The 17,229-nt window shown below is 51.4% G+C and overlaps 3 protein-coding genes across 3 annotated transcripts in view; all 3 read left to right on the forward strand.

Annotated features, from left to right (window-relative positions):
• Nucleotides 1-14,694, forward strand: part of LOC309376014 (uncharacterized protein) — a 77,970-nt gene extending 63,276 nt beyond the window's left edge. Inside the window, exon 7 of the mRNA XM_081922151.1 lies at nt 14,404-14,694. Coding sequence (XP_081778277.1) covers nt 14,404-14,426 — 23 coding nt within the window. The 3' untranslated portion in view covers nt 14,427-14,694. The remainder of the gene's footprint in view (nt 1-14,403) is intronic.
• The window catches only part of LOC309375986 (uncharacterized protein), a 28,519-nt gene continuing 14,956 nt past the window's right edge, over nt 3,667-17,229 (forward strand). Inside the window, exon 1 of the mRNA XM_081922096.1 lies at nt 3,667-3,682. The gene's annotated coding sequence lies outside the window, so the exon portion shown is untranslated. The remainder of the gene's footprint in view (nt 3,683-17,229) is intronic.
• Nucleotides 14,704-16,754, forward strand: LOC309376220 (zinc finger and SCAN domain-containing protein 32-like). The gene is made up of 3 exons (XM_081922493.1): nt 14,704-14,908; nt 15,102-15,183; nt 16,657-16,754. Exons 1-3 carry the CDS (start codon nt 14,747-14,749, stop codon nt 16,671-16,673), a joined length of 261 nt encoding a protein of 86 aa, XP_081778619.1. The 5' UTR covers nt 14,704-14,746; the 3' UTR covers nt 16,674-16,754.

A 17,229-nucleotide genomic window follows, 5' to 3' on the forward strand; every position in this document is an offset into this window, starting at 1 on the left:
AAGAGGAGGAGGTAACAGTGGCAATGGTGAGGTGGTCCCAGGATTTTGGCCATTCAATAACCATGGCAACAATGGGAAAATTTAGGGAAGAACAATTGGAAATTCACAAATTGTTACACGATTAGAGAAAACTTTCAAAAAATGCAACACCGATGGTATCTAACACCATGGAAACTTTCAAAAATGTATAAAAACGTGTCAAGTAATTGTTGGAGATGTGGAGACTCAGGAACATTCTACCATATGTGGTGGTTATGTAGGAAAATACAGGTATTCTGGGAGAGTATACATGCAGAACTGCAAAAAATGCTAAAGATCTCTTTCAATAAAAAACCAGAGGCCTACCTCCTGGGAATAACAGATTTGGATATTCCCCAAAAGAGGAAGGGTATCTTTTTATATGCGATGGCGGCAGCAAGAGTTTTGATTGCAGCAAAATGGAAGAGTAATGAAATCCCCTCTATACAAGATTGGATCCAAAAGCTGACAGAATATGCTGAATTAGATGGTTTATCAGAAAAAAGAATAAATCAAAACAGGAATTTGTTTCTAAATGGGAGGTTTTCAAAGAATATCTGAAAAATAAATATAGTAGTTTAAATTCTGTTGCAGCATTCGAGGAACTTCAGTAATAGTTGTAAGGTAGATATAAGAAATTAGATTTATTGAGAATAAGTTTAATTATGAAAAAAATGTGTATTGGCAATAAGTAATATGAATTTGAAATTTGGAATAGACAGGAGGTTGGGTCTTTAGTGTTAAGACCAATAGATGTTTTATTGTTTGCTAAGAAAATTATGTGTCTATGGTTATTTTTGTAATTTGTGTGTAATTTGGTATTTTTGTTTGTTTGTTTGTTTTTCTTGTTGTATAAATAAAATAAAATTGTTATTAAAAAATAAAATAAATGCAGAAACAATTTACATCGAGGCACAGATAGAGGCAGCCCCATGCCGCATGGAGCTTGTTACAGGCTCAACCCTGTCCATAATTTTGGCATGGACATTAAGGAATTGTGTCTCAGTGGCAGCTCCAAGTTTGGCCAGCCCCATTCACCCTCCGGGAGACTTCCATAAATGCAAGGTCCCCACGATGGGGGTGGGAACCTTCAGTGTACAATATCGAGGGCGGAAGTGGCGGTTGGACTTGATTGTGGTCAAGGGGCGCTATGTTAGCTTACTGGGATTGGCATGGTTTGGGCCCCTGGGGCTAGCCATCACTGAGGTAAACCGCAGCAGCTCCCATGTGGAAGTGGACGCCATGTGCAAAGTGTTTTCAGAGGTTTTTGATGGGGCATTGGGGTGATATACTGCCCACCCCATTGGCCTACAACTAGACCCTGCCATACGACTCATCAGGTTCAAGGCCCACCAGGTCCCGTTCACCTTTAAAACCCCGCATTGACGAGGAATTAGACCGGCTTGTGGAGCAAGGAGTGCTCTAGCCTAATGCCCTTGAGAAACCCCAATCATCACACCCGTCAAGCCCAATGGCTCAGTCCACACCTGCGCAGAGCAGACTACAAATGTAACAAGGCCCTTATGGCTCATGCATACCCGGTGCCAATGGTCAGCCATGTCCTCGCCACCCTGGCGGGATCTAAGAGTCCACCTGATCGGGGACAAGGTGAGGACTATTTGCGATGCCCCTGCACCTAAGGGTAAGGCAGAACTCCAAGCCTTCTTGGGACTATTGAACTTCCGGATGATTCCTGGGGAAAAACTGCAAGGAGGGCTGGAGAGAGGAATCCCAAGGGGATAGCAGAAGGGTGAGGCCCATAGAGAAGGAGGAGCGGGTAAGGGAGGCATAACTAGGAAGTCCAGAAGTGACCGAGGCCAAGCAGCCACAGGAACCAGAACCACCACCGAGTGGACCAGCGGCGTCCAACCCAACGACCCCGTCACAACCGGCAGCCCTGGAACAAGAGCCAGAACCAGGAACCCCTACCGAGAGACACCCAAGACCATAACAACTACGAATGCTAACCTTCTGGGTGCAACGGAAACGTAGAGGGGAGGGGGGTTATGTACTAAGCTTGGAGCCTAAAACAAAAGGCAAGTAGGACCCTAGACTGCAACAACTGATTGGCCTGCAGGAAAAGACCAATCAGGCTCCAGGAGGGAAGCAGAATCAGCCAATCAGACAGGACTGATTGTGTAAATAATGTATATAAAAGCCTGAGGTTGGGGGGGGGGTGCAATTAAATCACTGTTTTACAAGCTGCAACAAAGAGCATGAAATCACTACAGGACTCCTGAGTAGATTTCAGAGAATCTAATGCATCTTTGGCTGGGATTGTCCAGCAAGGAGATTGGAGATTGTTGCCAGCCAAAGGGTAGTTTAAGACACGGGGGGGGGGGGAAGACCTCCTTGTGAAAGGGGGGGCAGTTTTTGGGAGACATTCCAGCCGTGGCATTGGCAGCCAGATGAGGAATCCGGGAAGAGGACACTCCAGGCTCATCTAGTCCAACCCCTGCGATTCAGGAACCCCGGTTCTTAGTCCCGCCAGCTCCCTTGAACTGGGCAACTCAGATGCCTGGAGCAGCGCCCGTTGGAGAGCAGCCTTGGGTCGCCTCTGGAGCTGGCCGGACCTTTTGGACGGCTGTTTCCATCCCCCCTGCCTTCTGCTGGCAGGCCCGGTTGGGAGTTGTAGTCCAAAGCCCCTTGAGGGGAGGTGGTTTTCAAGTTGGAACTATGTTTTGACCCTTGCCCGAAAGGAGATGCCACCAAGTGTGTGTGTGTGTGTGTCGGGAGGGTGTCTTTTCAGTGCCAGGATACAAGGTGCTCTCTTGACCTGGGAGCCCAATCCCTCTCCCCCACCCCTAGAAAAGGGGGTCTTGCAAGACCCCCTTTTCCTTCCTCTTTGCTCAGAGAGTCGGAACCAGCTCTCTCTCCAAGGACCCTGGAGCCAAACACTTGCAGAGTTTTTCTCTGGCTTCTCAAGCAAAGGGTGGGAAGGAATGCACTCTTGTTGCTCTTGAGATGTACAGAAATCTGTTCCCCACGGAGGGAGAAGCTTGCCAGGCTCCCAAGGTCCCCGCAGGGAAAGAGGGACCAGCAAAAGGGTTAAGTGGCACCCAGCTGGCTTCCTAGAGAGGAATAAAGGGAGGAGGCTCCCCAGAGCACAAGCTCCGCCCCCATCCAGGCTTTTGTCTCTCTGCTCCACAATGCTGCCTTGGGTCGCCTTCTGGGATCCGGTGAGTCGCCTTGGGGAGATGGGGGGGTCCCAGGGCTGCAGGGGAGGGTCCCCCCAAGAAGACCCCTCTGGGGCCCTGGCTCCTGAGAGAGAAGGGAGAGCTTCGCTTTGCAAGGGCTCAGAAGAACAGCCATGAGGGCCAGGGAGTCATGATGAGGGACCCCCAAAGTCATCTAGCCCATCCCCAGCCAGGCAGGAATCTTCTGCCCAGCCTGGGGCTTGAACCCAGGGGCCTGAGATCAAAGAGACTCGTGCTCTACCCACTGAGCTCTCCTGCCTTGTTCGGGTTCATTTCTGGATGTCCATGATGCACGTGGCTCCTCCTGGAACAGCCTCAGAGAGAGAGAATGTGAGCTTGGTTTGCTCCACCTTGCAAGGGTTAAAAAGAACTGGGCTGCAGAGGGGCAGAAACAGGTCCTCCGGGCAAGAGGGGGAGGGGCCTTTGGTCTCCTGCAGGAGCTGCCTCAGTTTCCCTTCTGGCATCCGGTGAGTTTCCTCTCTTTTCTGCCCTAGGGTGCAGTGGGGAGAAGTGGGGCGGGGTGTCCCAGGGCTGCAGGGGACGGATCCATGGGGATTCTGCTCAGCTCCTGCAAGGGGATCCCCAAGCCAGGGCTAAGAGGTTCTGCCCCCCTTCCTCTCTGCAAAGCCAGGGAGGCTGCAAGTAGCAGGAGGTCTGCAACTCTTGTCTTGCTCCTTTGGGGAGGGGTCCCTGAGTCAGGAAAAAAAGGGCCTGCAAAGGAACCCTGATGGGACTGAAGAATCAGCCATGTTCCTTAGCTCAGGTGGCAGCCAGATGGAAACATCTGGAGGCAGAAATAAAAACTTGGCCTCTGTGCTAAAGAAAGTCCGTCCATCTCACAGTGTGCAGTTAGACCCATGGAACTCCCTCCCACAGGAGGAAGAGATGGCTTGAGAAGAGGATGAGGCCCATTCAGGCAGGAGCAGAGGGCCAGCGATGGCTCCAGGCCCCCCAGTGGGAGGCAGCCATGCTTCTGAAGGGGGAGAGAGTTGCCTTCCAAACAAAGCCAGAAGTCTGTCTTCAGAATATGGGAATATGGTGCTTGAACTCCGAGTCTGGGCTGTGATTCACTCATCCATGCTTGCCCAGGGAACATTTCTCTTCTCCTGACTGTCTATCAATCTGGTAGTAGAAGAATGCATCTGTTTTTGCTTTTGTTGCAGGAATTTATGTATAGGTTGGGGCGGGTTGTCCCTCCAGCAGATATTATGCATATGCAACTCATTACCAAAATCAGCACAATCACTTTTGTGATTTGTCCCCACAAAACACTTCATCACAGTTTCTTCGTATCTATTCAAAGGGCCTTTGCTGTACGATACCAAATGTAAGAATTTCCTGATAAATATATGGCTCACTGGGAATATATGTGAAATATACTCAGAGTCGCAAAGTGATTTCATGCTCTTTATTCAGCTCATAGTGGTGAGGAGGAATGAATGAAAGTCCCCTCAAAGTATCTGCCTTATATACATTATTTACACAATGGGCTGCACATGATTGGCTAATTCCGGAATTCTACTGTAAGCCAATCAGGTTGTGGATTCACTTCTATCTGGAGCATGATTGGGTGGTTCCTGCTAACCAATCATACTGCCGCATTGTTCTAGGACCAATCAGACTGCTGCCTTTTGGAGCCTATTGTTCTAGGACCAATCAGTTTGGATCCTATTCAACTCAGTACATAACACCCCTCCCCTCTAAGTTCCAGTCCTGCCCGGGAGGTCGCATTCATAGTCCTCAAGGTATGCCGGCGGCCTACGTGTGCGTTGCGGCCTGGGGTGTTCCCTGGTCCGGGGTTCAGGTTCTGGCTCGTGTTCCAAGGATGCTGGCTGTGATGGGGCTGTTTGGTCTGGCGCAACCGACTCGCTCAGTCGTGGTTCCGGTTCTGATTCTGCCTCTCCTGCTTGCCCCTGCTGCTCTATGGGCCTCACTGCCCCACTCTTCCCTTGGGACTCCCTTGACCTGTCCTCCTCCTCCTGGTTTTCTCCCGGGAATCGTCGCCGTATCTGGTCGCAGTGGCGGCGCCAGCATTGCCCCCCATCTGTTAGCACCTCATACGACACGGGGCCAGTGACCCTGGTGACTGTGGCGGGTACCCATGCAGGGCCTGCCCCAAAATTCTTTGCGTACACTGGGTCCTGGACCACAAAGGTCCGGGGGTTCCTGCCTTCCCCCACCACTACCTCATCCTGAGCTCTATCGGGGTGAACGCGGTCCAATCTGATTGCAAGGCGCCGACCCATTAGTAGTTCAGCGGGGCTCCGGCCAGTCGTTGAGCTGGGGGTGCTGTGCTGTGCTAGAAGGAATGTGGCAAGGTGGTACTCCCAATCCCCTTGCATCATGCGGCGAAGGGTGTCCTTGGTGGTCCGCACCATGCGTTCTGCTTGGCCATTGGTGGCCGGGTGGAATGGCGCCGAACGGATGTGGCGGATGGTGTTCTGCACTGTGAAGGCTTGAAATTCTCCTGACGTAAATGCAGTCCCGTTGTCTGAGACGAGAGTGTCAGGGAGCCCGTGGGTTGCAAACAGCCTGCGTAGTACCCGGATGGCTGCGGACGTAGAAGTGGACGCTACCAGTGCGACTTCCAGCCATTTGGTGTAGGAGTCCACCACTATGAAGAATGTTTTCCCTTGAAAGGGGCCAGCGAAGTCCACATGCAGGCGTGACCATGGTGCTCGGGCGGACTCCCAGGACTGGACTGGGGCCCTTGGGGGATCTGGGCGGGATTCTTGGCAGGCCTGGCAGTGTTTGACCCAGGCCTCTATCTCTCCGTCGATCCCCGGCCACCACACATAACTCCTGGCAAGGGCCTTCATTCTTACTACCCCTGGGTGTGTCTCGTGTAGGGCTGTGAGGACCCTTTTGCGGAGGGACTGGGGAACAACGACCCTGCTTGCCCATAACAGGCACCCCTTGTGGGCTGACAGTTCATGTTTGCGGGTTGTGTAGCCGGCGAATTCTGGCCCGGGGCTGCTGCTGGGCCATCCCCTCCACACCCAGTCCAGGACCCGGGAGATGACCCTATCTTTCTTGGAATGGTGTGCAACTTCTTGTGCCTGAATGGGGTGGTCGGGAAGCAGCTCCAGGCTCATAACCTCTTGTGCAGGTGCTGGGTCGGGGCCTGTTTCCGGTAGTGGTAGCCTGCTGAGGGCGTCCGCATGGCCCATCGCCTTCCCAGGGCGGTGAATCAGTGCATACTGGTAGCTGGCAAGGAAAATTGACCACCTGAGGACGCGAGGAGACAGCACTTGGGGGGTCTGCTTTTCGGGGGCAAACAAGCCAAGCAACGGCTTGTGGTCAGTCACCACGGTGAAGGGCCGCCCGTACAAGAAATCATGGAATTTTTTTACTCCCTTCACGATTGCCAGACCCTCCTTGTCGATTTGCGAGTAGTTCCGCTCGGTTTCGTTGAGTGTCTGGGAAAAGTATGCCACCGGTACCTCTCTTCCATCCGGGAGTTGGTGTCCCAGGACAGCGCCGATGCCATAGGGCGAGGCGTCGCATGCTAGCACCACTGGCAGCCTCTCGTCGAAGTGTGCCAAGACCGAGTTTGAGACAAGCAAGTCCTTGACTGCCTGGAATGCGGCCTCCTGCCGCTGGCCCCACACCCAAGGGGCCCGCTTGTCCAGGAGTCTGTGTAGGGGCTCTGCTACCGCCGCCTTGTGGGGAAGGAAGGAATGGTAAAAGTTCAATAGTCCCAAGAAGGCCCGAAGTTCAGTCTTGTTCTTGGGCGCTGGGGCATCACAAATGGCCCATACCTTGTCCCCAGTCGGGTGGACCCCTTCTGCGTCCACCATAAATCCCAGAAAGTCCACTTGAGGCACTCCTAGTAGACATTTTTCCCGCTTCACCTTGAGACCCGCCGTCTGGAAACGGTGCAGAATGGTGCGGAGGCGGTCTTCAAACTCCTCTGGTGTGGGCCCGGCAATCAACACATCATCGAAGAAGGGGGTGACACCAGGAATCCCTTTAAGGAGAGAGTCCATTAGATTCTGGAATATGCCTGGTGCCACGCTGACACCGAATTGCAGCTGCTTTACCCTGAACGCTCCTCTGTGCATCACAATCGTCTGTGCCTCTGCTGTGGCCTCATCTACTGGCAGCTGTTGGTATGCTTGGGCCAAGTCCAGCTTGCCAAAAATTTTCGACCCAGCCAGGGTGGCAAGGACATGGCTGACCACTGGCACTGGGTATGCATGGGCCGTGAGGGCCTTGTTTATGGTACATTTGTAGTCTGCGCAGATGCGGACCGAACCATTAGGCTTGACGGGTGTGACGATTGGGGTTTCCCAGAGGGCATTAGGCACCTGCTCCAGCACTCCTTGCTCCACGAGTCGGTCCAATTCCTCATCTATACGGGGTTTCAGGGCGAACGGGACCCGGCGGGCCTTGAGCCTGACCGGTCGTACTGCGGGGTCAAGTTGTAGAGCAATGGGGGGGCCCGTATACTGTCCCAATTTCCCATCGAAAACCCCTGGAAATTCCTTGCATATGGCGTCCACGTCCACTTGTAAGCTCATGTGCTTCACCCTGGTGACGGCTAGCCCCAGTGGTCCAAACCATGCCAATCCCAGTAAGCTAATGTAGGGGCCTTTGACCACAAGCAAGTCCAGTTGCCGCGTCCGCCTTCTGTATTGCACCCTGAAGGTCCCCACCCCCATTGTGGGGACCTTACGTTTGTGGAAGTCCCGGAGGGTGAATGGGGCCGGCTTGAGTTTGGGACCCCCAGTAGGACACAGTTTCCTTAAGGTCCTTGCCGAGATTATGGATAGAGTTGAACCCGTGTCAAGCTCCATGCGGCATGGGGCCCCCTCTATCCGTACCTCTACATAAAGTTTCTCTACGTTGGGGTGGGGCAACTGGTATACCTGGAAGTCCGTGAGCTCCGTCGAGTTGCCTTGGTGCGTTGGGACCTGGGGCTCTTGGATTGGTCATCTGATGCCTGGCGTCGGGTGGGCCGAGCCCGACACACCCGGGCGATGTGTCCCAATTTTCTGCACTGCCTGCACTCTGCGTTGTGGAAACGGCAGGTCCTCCTCTTGTGACTTTCTCCACAGCTTGCGCAGTTCCCTCCTTCTCGTCGAGGCAGCTGTGGTATGTGGGCTGCTTGAGTGCGCTGCTGTACTCGGTGCACCTCCTCCCTGTCGGATCCTGAGTCATCGGTGAGGTCTTCGTGGTGGACCCTCGGTTGGGACGGCTGGCTCGGCCGTGCCTCTTGCGTCGACCTCTCGGCAGCTTCCGTTGCCAGGGCCTCCTCCAGAGCGACCTGGAACGTTAGGTCCTTCTTAGCGTAGAGGCGTTGTTGCAGCTTCTCATCCTTCAGGCCACCGACGAGGCGGTCACGAAGCATGTTCTCCAGCTCTGAGAAGTTGCAGAACCGGGCAGCTTGGCGGAGAGAGGTCACAAACCCAGTTATGGTTTCCCCAGGGGCTTGCCGCTTTGCGTAGAAGGCATTTCGACGAGCCACCACTGAGGGCTGTGGCAAAAAGTGCCCCTTCAGCTGTTCCATTATTGTTTTGTATGGAACAGTAGCGACGTCTTCAGGTGCAAGGAGAGCCTGGGCGATTTCAAACGTCTCCTCTCCGCAGATGCTGAAGAATATTGCCCTCTTCTTGGCGTCTTCTTCATCGGTGATCCCTTTGGCTTCTAGGAGGAAGGTGAAACGGAGAAAGAAATTTGTGATAACAAGGTGTAAATTGCTGTTCTTTTTTGTTTGTTATGATTTAAAACAATAAAAATTATGTATTTTTTTTTAAAAAAAGACAATTTCCCCCCCCCCAAGCGCCACCCTCTGTCCCCGACCAGAGAGAAACGAGCGCAGCCATTGAAGGACTGTGCCCTGGATCCCCACGTTGGCAAGGCGGTGGTCCAGGAGTTCGTGATCGACCATGTCGAAGGCTGCTGACAGGTCTAGAAGAATCAGCAGCCCCGACCCGCCTCGATCTAGCTGCCTGCGGAGATCATCTGTTAGGGCGACCAGAGCCGTCTCGGTCCCATGACCAGCGCGGAAGCCGGACTGGAATGGATCCAGAGCTGATGGTCACTAACTGCTCAGGAGAGAGGAGTTTTTCAAGACTCAAAAGAATTAAAAATGAAATAAGGGCCACAATGTCTCAAGAGAGGTTGTCCACACTGAGCATTCTGTGAATTGAAAGTGACAAACCTGGACAAACAAATTTTGATGAAGTTTTGGATGATTTTGCTATGAGGAAGGCTAGGGGGGAAACATTTTAGCCTTACTGTATTTGATGGTTGTAGTTTACTTCTTAATATGCATTTTAAAACTGACTTTTTAATGACAACATAAAGTAGATTCTAAAAGTGCCACACTGTCAGGTAATCATGGTCATATTATTTACACTTCCCAGGCAATATAATTTGTAAACTCAATGTGTTTTTTTTTAAGAATAACATTACAACTTCATTTTCCTAAAAATTAATGCTTATTCCACAAAAGGTTTACAAAGTTCAGTTACTGTATTGCAAAAGTTTTTCAGTGTTAATATTATGCATTTTTTAAAATCACCATGGAATCGAACAATAACGTCTTATCTCCTTTAGAGGATAAATTGTGAATTGCAGAATTTTCAATCCCCGTCATCATCTTTGGCTTTACTCAATTTTGTTTAACACTCTTCCATTTTCTAGTCCTGAGGGTGGGGGATTGGGAGGGGCCTCACAAGTGAGGGGTTGAAATAAAGGAGGAGAAGGACCACCCGGAGGACGGCCTTGCAGAGACACTCCTGGCCCCTTGCAGGACAAGAAAGCAGCCTTGTTGTGGTGGGGGGGGGGACCTCAGGCGACCCCTCTGGGCCTTTCACCCCGCAAGCTGTTGGTAGAGCCGGGGACTAAGAGGCCATCCAAACACCCCAAATCCCATTCACCCACACAAGATGATGAGCCTGAGTGGCCCCCACCCATAGAAACCCCCCTCCCCCTTCTACAGCGAAGAGGCTTGTGAACCCTTCAATGGAGTCCCGAAACCCCTCCGTGAAACATCAGGAAGAACCATCGCTGACCAACGGGCATCGTCCAAAGGTGACAGGCAGCCAATCCGAAGTCAGGAAGCAGCAGCCCCGTGTCTGGAGCGCGCGATCCGCCAGGAGAGCTCGGCTCTTTTGCGCGACGCCTTGAGCGCAAGAAACCGAGAGCAGAAAGAGGGAAGAAGCGCGCTCCAAAATGTAGCAGCAGCGGATACAATGTTTGCTCTGCAGATTCAAGGCAGAAACAGGAATCCAGGGCTCCCCTCCCTCCCTCCCTCCCTCCCTCCAGCAGAAGGTCCTTTGCCCTTAGGGGGAATCCAGCTTCGCCCCAGGAGGCAGCCCACACCCCAGGCAGAAATCCGGATCCTTCCAGGGGAGAAGCGCAGGACGGCGTCGCGACTGGGAGGAGGTGGGAATCCCGTTCTTGCTCTTTGGGGAAGCAGCTCCTTCCAAGGCGGGGGGAGCTGGGATGAGGGGGGGCACTTTCTCCTTTCTGCATGACAGCCACTCCTCTCTTATGACGAGGACATGACGTTTTGTTTTTTTAAAAAAATAATTTTTATTAACAGGCCCATCAAATCACATTAATTCCAAATCACATCAGTTCCAAATTACATAGCCAAATTTTTAAATTTTTGTTGGGGGTACCCATGCTTCAAGCTTCGAAGGGGATCCAAGAGGTCATGACGCTTTGGGGATGGTGGGAGGGATGCATTGTGGGAAAATCCCTTTCACCCCTTGCTGGGGGTTCTTCCTCTTTGTCACCTTTGAACCTTCCTTGCAACAAACAAAGATCAGGTCTGCTGACCGCTATTTTCCTTCTTCAGCTTGGCTGGAGTCTCCTTCTTTTGCTGCCCCTAGATAACTGGGGGGGGGGGGAGCGATGTAAGGCCCGTAAACCCGATTATTTTCTTTAACCCTGTTGCTCCTGCTTCCCTTTCCAAGGGAGGGAACAGCTGAGAAGCCAGACCAGAGGGCTGTCAAAATAAGTCCCTCCTGGAGTCTGCGATGCCCGGGGCTCCTGCTTTGCAGAGGGAGGGGGGAGCGCGGCTCGCCAAGGGTTAAAAGGAACTGAGCTGGATTCCTAGAGAGGACAGGAAATAAGGGGGGGGACGAGGCCCCCTCCCGCCCCCCCCTTTCCTCTCTTCCAGGGGGAGGTTTTCGTCTCCTCTGCAAGAGCTGCGTCGGTGGTACCTTTGGGATCTTGTAAGTCTCCCCTCCCTTCCCCATAGGGCGCAGGGGGAGAAGGGGGCAAGTCCCAGGGCGGCCAGGGAGGGGGCGGGGGGAGTTAAAATTAGGTCTGCTGCAACTGGACAGTGCCAATCCTGGATGTGTTGCATTTGTGACCATTATGCTCGTTTGCCTTGGCTAGCAGTAAAGCTCTGCTGGATGAAATATATAATTGCCTCTGATCTATTTTTTGGGAATCCTGCAATGTGTTTGACTTTTTACTCTGCTAACTATATGTGAGAGTTCTGCTCTGGATCAATATTTAAATGACATAAATGTGTTCCCAAGGATATTTGTGGGGACTCAATGAGGAGGGGCAGACCCATGGATTGGAGAAAAGGGTGGGATAAATGGATGGGTGGGCCCATCCATTAGGGGCCAGTTTCTGAGGCGTCTTCCAGGGCAGTTCCACCCAGAGGACCTTGCAACCATCCCATGGGATCCAGAGCAGGAAGCCCCATGGCCACATCCTCTCTGTGCCAAAGGGACGGTGGCTGGAGCTTCAAGTGGGCACTGCTAGTTCCTGAGGCCACCTGAGGGACCAGGTGGATGCCAAAGAACCTCCAAGCAAGTGGGGCTGGGGGGGGTTAAGCTATGTAACACCTTCACCATCATCCCCACCCCATTTTCACCCTCAGTTCCCAAAGCAGATTACAACATTAAAACACAATACTGAAAAGAACTTAAAGCCACTTACAATCACAGAATGAAGGGCAGTCCTACTTTTCCTGCTTTCGAGAGCTGTCCTTTGGTCAGGTCAGGATCTGGCCCTCAGAACAAAGGAAAAAGGGACCCCACCCCAGTAGTCTGTCTTGAGATTCCAAGTTCTGGGAAAGGAGAGAGGCGCTGGAAAGAAATGTGCCCTGGCATTTGGGGGGGGGGGAGGGACCCGCACTCTTGCCTTGAGTCCAAACTACAATCGGTACAAATGACTCACTTGTCAATTCTGACTTCATTCTTTCTGTTTAAAAAAAGAAACTCTGAGTCTGGCCTGTGATTCCCGCAAATACTTCTCCATGCTTGCCCAGGGAACCCTTTTCTCCTCCTTTGTTGTTTAGTCGTGTCCGCCTCTTCATGACCCCCTGTGAAGAGCACGCCAGGCACTCCTGTCTTCCACCACCTCCCGCAGTTTGGTCAAACTCATGCTGGTAGCTTCAAGAACACTGTCCCACCATCTCGCCCTCTGTCGCCCCCTCCTCCTTGTGCCCCGCAACTTCCCCAACATCAGGGTCTTTTCCAGGGAGTCTTCTCTTCTCATGAGGTGGCCAAAGTCTTGGAGTCTCAGCTTCAGGATCTGTCCTTCCAGTGAGCACTCAGGGCTGATTTCCTTCAGAATGGAGAGGTTGGATCTTCTTGCAGTCCATGGGACTCTCAAGAGTTTCCTCCAGCACCAGAATTCAAAAGCATCCATTCTTCGGCGATCAGCCTTCTTGATGGTCCAGCTGTCACTTCCATACATCACTACTGGGAAAACCATGGCTTTAACTATACGGACCTTTGTTGGCAAGGTGATGTTTCTTTTTTTAAAAATGCTTCTATATGTGCCATCGCCTTTCTCCCAAGGAGCAGGCGTCTTTTAATTTCGTGGCTGCTGTCACCATCTGCAGTGATCATGGAGCCCCCAAAAGTAAAATCTCTCACTGCCTCCATTTCTTCCCCTTCTATTTGCCAGGAGGTGATGGGACCAGTGGCCATGATCTTCGTTTTTTTGATGTTGAGCTTCAGACCATATTTTGCGCTCTCCTCTTTCACCCTCATTAAAAGGTTCTTTAATTCCTCCTCACTTTCTGCTATCAAGGTTGTGTCATCTGCATATCTGAGGTTGTTGATATTTCTTCCGGCAATCTTACTTCCGGCTTGGGATTCATCCAGCCCAGCCTTTCGCATGATGAATTCTGCATATAAGTTAAATAACCAGGGAGACAATATACAGCCTTGCCATACTCCTTTCCCAATTTTGAACCAATCAGTTGTTCCATGTCCAGTTCTAACTGTAGCTTCTTGTCCCACATAGAGATTTCTCAGGAGACAGGTGAGGTGATCTGGCACTCCCATTTCTTTAAGAACTTGCCATAGTTTGCTGTGGTTGACACAGTCAAAGGCTTTTGCATAGTCAATGAAGCAGAAGTAGATGTCTTTCTGGAACTCTCTAGCTTTCTCCATAATCCAGCGCATGTTTGCAATTTGGTCTCTGGTTCCTCTGCCTCTTCTAAATCCAGCTTGTACTTCTGGGAGTTCTCGGTCCACATACTGCTTGAGCCTTCCTTGTAGAATTCTAAGCATAACCTTGCTAGCGTGTGAAATGAGTGCAATTGTGTGGTAGTTGGAGCATTCTTTGGCACTGCCCTTCTTTGGGATTGGGATGTAGACTGATCTTCTCCAATCCTCTGGCCACTGCTGAGTTTTCCAAACTTGCTGGCATATTGAGTGTAGCACCTTAACAGCATCATTGTTTAAAATTTTAAATAGTTCAGCTGGAATATCATCACTTCCACTGGCCTTGTTATTAGCAGTGCTTTCTAAGGCCCATTTGACTTCACTCTCCAGGATGTCTGGCTCAAGGTCAGCAACCCCACTACCTGGGGTGTACGAGAAGAAGAAGAAGAAGAGTTTGGATTTGATATCCCGCCTTTCACTCCCCTTCAGGAGTCTCAAAGCGGCTCACATTCTCCTTTCCCTTCCTCCCCCACAACAAACACTCTGTGAGGTGAGTGGGGCTGAGAGACTTCAGAGAAGTGTGACTGGCCCAAGGTCACCCAGCAGCTGCATGTGGAGGAGCGGAGACGCAAACCCGGTTCACCAGATTACAAGACTACCGCTCTTAACCACTACACCACACTGGCTCTCGCCAGTGTGGATGTACGAGACATCCATTTCTTTCTGGTATAATTCCTCTGTGCATTCTTGCCACCTGTTCTTCTCCTCCTTACTGTGTATCAATTTTATATCAGAAAAATGTATTTGCTTTTTAGGATTTGCCAAAACCTCTCATTAGGACAGGAAGAACTTGGCAGAAGACCTAGGGACTCCTTCAGATCTCCTGGAGGTGTCCAGAGAACAGAGATGGATGAGCAAGACTCAGCTGGCCCTGAAGCAGGAAGAGGCCATGCCATCCAACATGGGAGCAGTGGGGAATTCTGGGGAAACTCTGTGAAGAAGGAACTGGGTGAGGAGGAAACCCTTTGCTCAAAGGTGCAGAACCAGCAGCTCAGGCAGTTTTGCTACCAGGAGGCCAAAGGACCCCGAGAGGTTTGCAGCCGACTCTACCAACTTTGTCATCAATGGTTGAAGCCGGAAAGACACACGAAAGCTGAGATGCTGGACCTGGTGATCTTGGAGCAGTTCCTGGTTGTCCTTCCTCTGGAGATGGAGATCTGGGTGAGGGAATGCGGAGCGGAGACCAGTTCCCAGGCGGTGGCCCTGGCCGAAGGTTTCCTCCTGAGTCAGGCAGAGGAGAGGAAGCAGGCAGAGCAGCAGGTGAGAGAGACTTTCCTCTGGATATTCCCAAGGGGCTCCAAAGAGGAGGGAGAGTATTCCCCAATTCTCTACTAATTTGCCCATCCTTTTTTGGAAAGCATCTGAGGAATGATATCGGACAGCCCTAAATTATTTGTGTCCTAAGCCATTCCATTTCTAATCTACTTTTTTTGAATCCTTGTTGCTCTTTCAGGGGAAGGATCTGTTAGCGGAAATAGGTCCGGATTCCTCTGAGGCAGAGAAGACCCCCTTGGACTCCAGAGAGAGGCCTCTGGGTAAGGAGGAAGGAGTTTTTTCTCTGTCTGCTCACATTATGTGGATTCTGAAACTAATCTGTGATTTCTTTTCATCTTGTTGGAGAATTCAAAGAGGACCAAGAGCCCAGAGAAAGGGAGATGTGTTTTTGCACAACTAGTATGTCAAATGGGTACAAACGTAGAGATTGTTTGAAGGCGCACCTGTAGTTTTCCTTCGGAGTGAAGCATGCGCTCTTCGCTTCCCACTTACCTTCTTCTCTCGCAGGAGACGGAACGATGCCAGCAAGACCTGCTTGTCCATCTTTTCTTGGTGGCGGAGGAGAAGCCGCAGCTGGGAACCCAGAGCAGGTAGGAGGAAGGGGCCATGTGGGGAGAGAGGATGCCATGGGCTGGGGGACACAGAGGAATGGTGGGAGGAACCGCCAAGGAACGAAGGCTCAGGGCCAGGGGAGGGGTGGGGGGACGATGATGAGAGGTTAGAGGGAGAAAAGGGGACTGGGAGGAGAAGGTGTCGGTAGCTGAAGAAGCAACAAGTCTTAGTGAGCAGATGGAGTCTGTGGCAGAGAGCAGTCCAGACTCCGAGGCAGAAGTGGAGGCAGGGGAGTGAGATGCGGGAGACCGAGAAGCAGAGAGGAATCCAGCTGGTGAAGAAGATTAAGGGTCTCCTAGTCCTCTTGTGACAAGCTCTCCTCCCTGCTGGTCCTCCACAACCCAGAGATCAATGAATACAATAATCTTTATTGTCATTGTCCCCTACAGAACAATGAAATTGAAAAAATCTACAACAGACATTCAAAAGCCAACAAGCCTGCTATCCCAGCTATCCCAGCCTGGTTAGCCCCCTAGAAACTCTGGTACCCCATTTTTAAATACAATATACTCCCATAGAGACTCCTTCCACTGCATTTAAAACCAAAATCGCATTTGGGTAGAAACTGTTTCTCAGACGACTAGTCCTAGTCTTTATAACCCTGTACCTTCTTCCAGAAGGCAGAAGCTGAAAGAGATAATTTCCAGGGTGCGCACTATCCTGCGCTATCTCTGCAGCTTTCTTATGGCACCTGGAAGCGTAGATTTGATCCAAGGTGGGAAGAGTGCACCCAAGTATTCTCTCCGCAGTCTTTACAACCCTGGACAGCATTGAAGCTGGAGGAGCAGCCTCAGATTGCCTTGGGAGAGGCCTGAAGAGGGGGGGACCCCATCAGTCACACAATGGGGCTTTCCCCCTCTCATCCTCCTGTCGTTGCCCCCCCCTGCGCACTTTGAAGTTGTCTAGAGGGCATCAGGAGGGTCCTCTCCACCCGGCAAGAACAGCACAGAGGGACAGAAGAATTGGGTCCTTCCATGTGGAAAACGGGGATGTATCCATAATGAAATGTGCAGATAAAGAATCCCATTAAAACATAACATCAATTAAGAGGCAGAAGACAACAGATGAAAGTGTAACTCTTGACCTTGATATTGTCTAAGAGGACAACCTTTTTCTGTTAGGGTCCAGTGTGCTTTGAAGATGTGGCTGTCCATTTCACAGACAAGGAGTGGGCGTTGCTGGATCCTGACCAGAGAGCTCTCCATAAGGAAGTCATGGAGGAGAATCGTGGGATCTTGGACTCTCTCGGTAAGGCTCCCTATTGGATCATCCTATCTGTTTTGTATTGCAAGACATCTCTCTATGTGACGAACCTCTGATATTTTGATGGGGCTCAACAGCGCCACCCACAGCACCTGGGATGTTAACACTCCCACAGCAAACCTTGGAGGGATGGCTATTGATTGATCTCCCTGTGAATATTCTTCCTCCAGTTCTGCCTTTTCAAAGCATGAAACTCAGCCAGATGACTGGCATATAAATAATAAAATCACCATCATCTTGCCTACCCCCCTCCAAGATGGCCCTCCTTTTGCTCTTGAAGGGCTGGCCTGTCTGCAGCCCCCACAGCCTCCCATCAGGGCCCCTTCACGGGGGCAGAAGCAGAGGAAGGGCCTCAGGAAAGCAGCCAAGGGTCCAGCAGGGCTGGGAAACATCTGGCCAGATGCACAGGAGGAGGTGACCGCTCTCCTTGC

The sequence above is a fragment of the Podarcis melisellensis genome, assembly GCF_964234715.1.
Source record: "Podarcis melisellensis genome assembly, chromosome: 8".
NCBI classification, from domain to species: Eukaryota; Metazoa; Chordata; class Lepidosauria; order Squamata; family Lacertidae; genus Podarcis; species Podarcis melisellensis.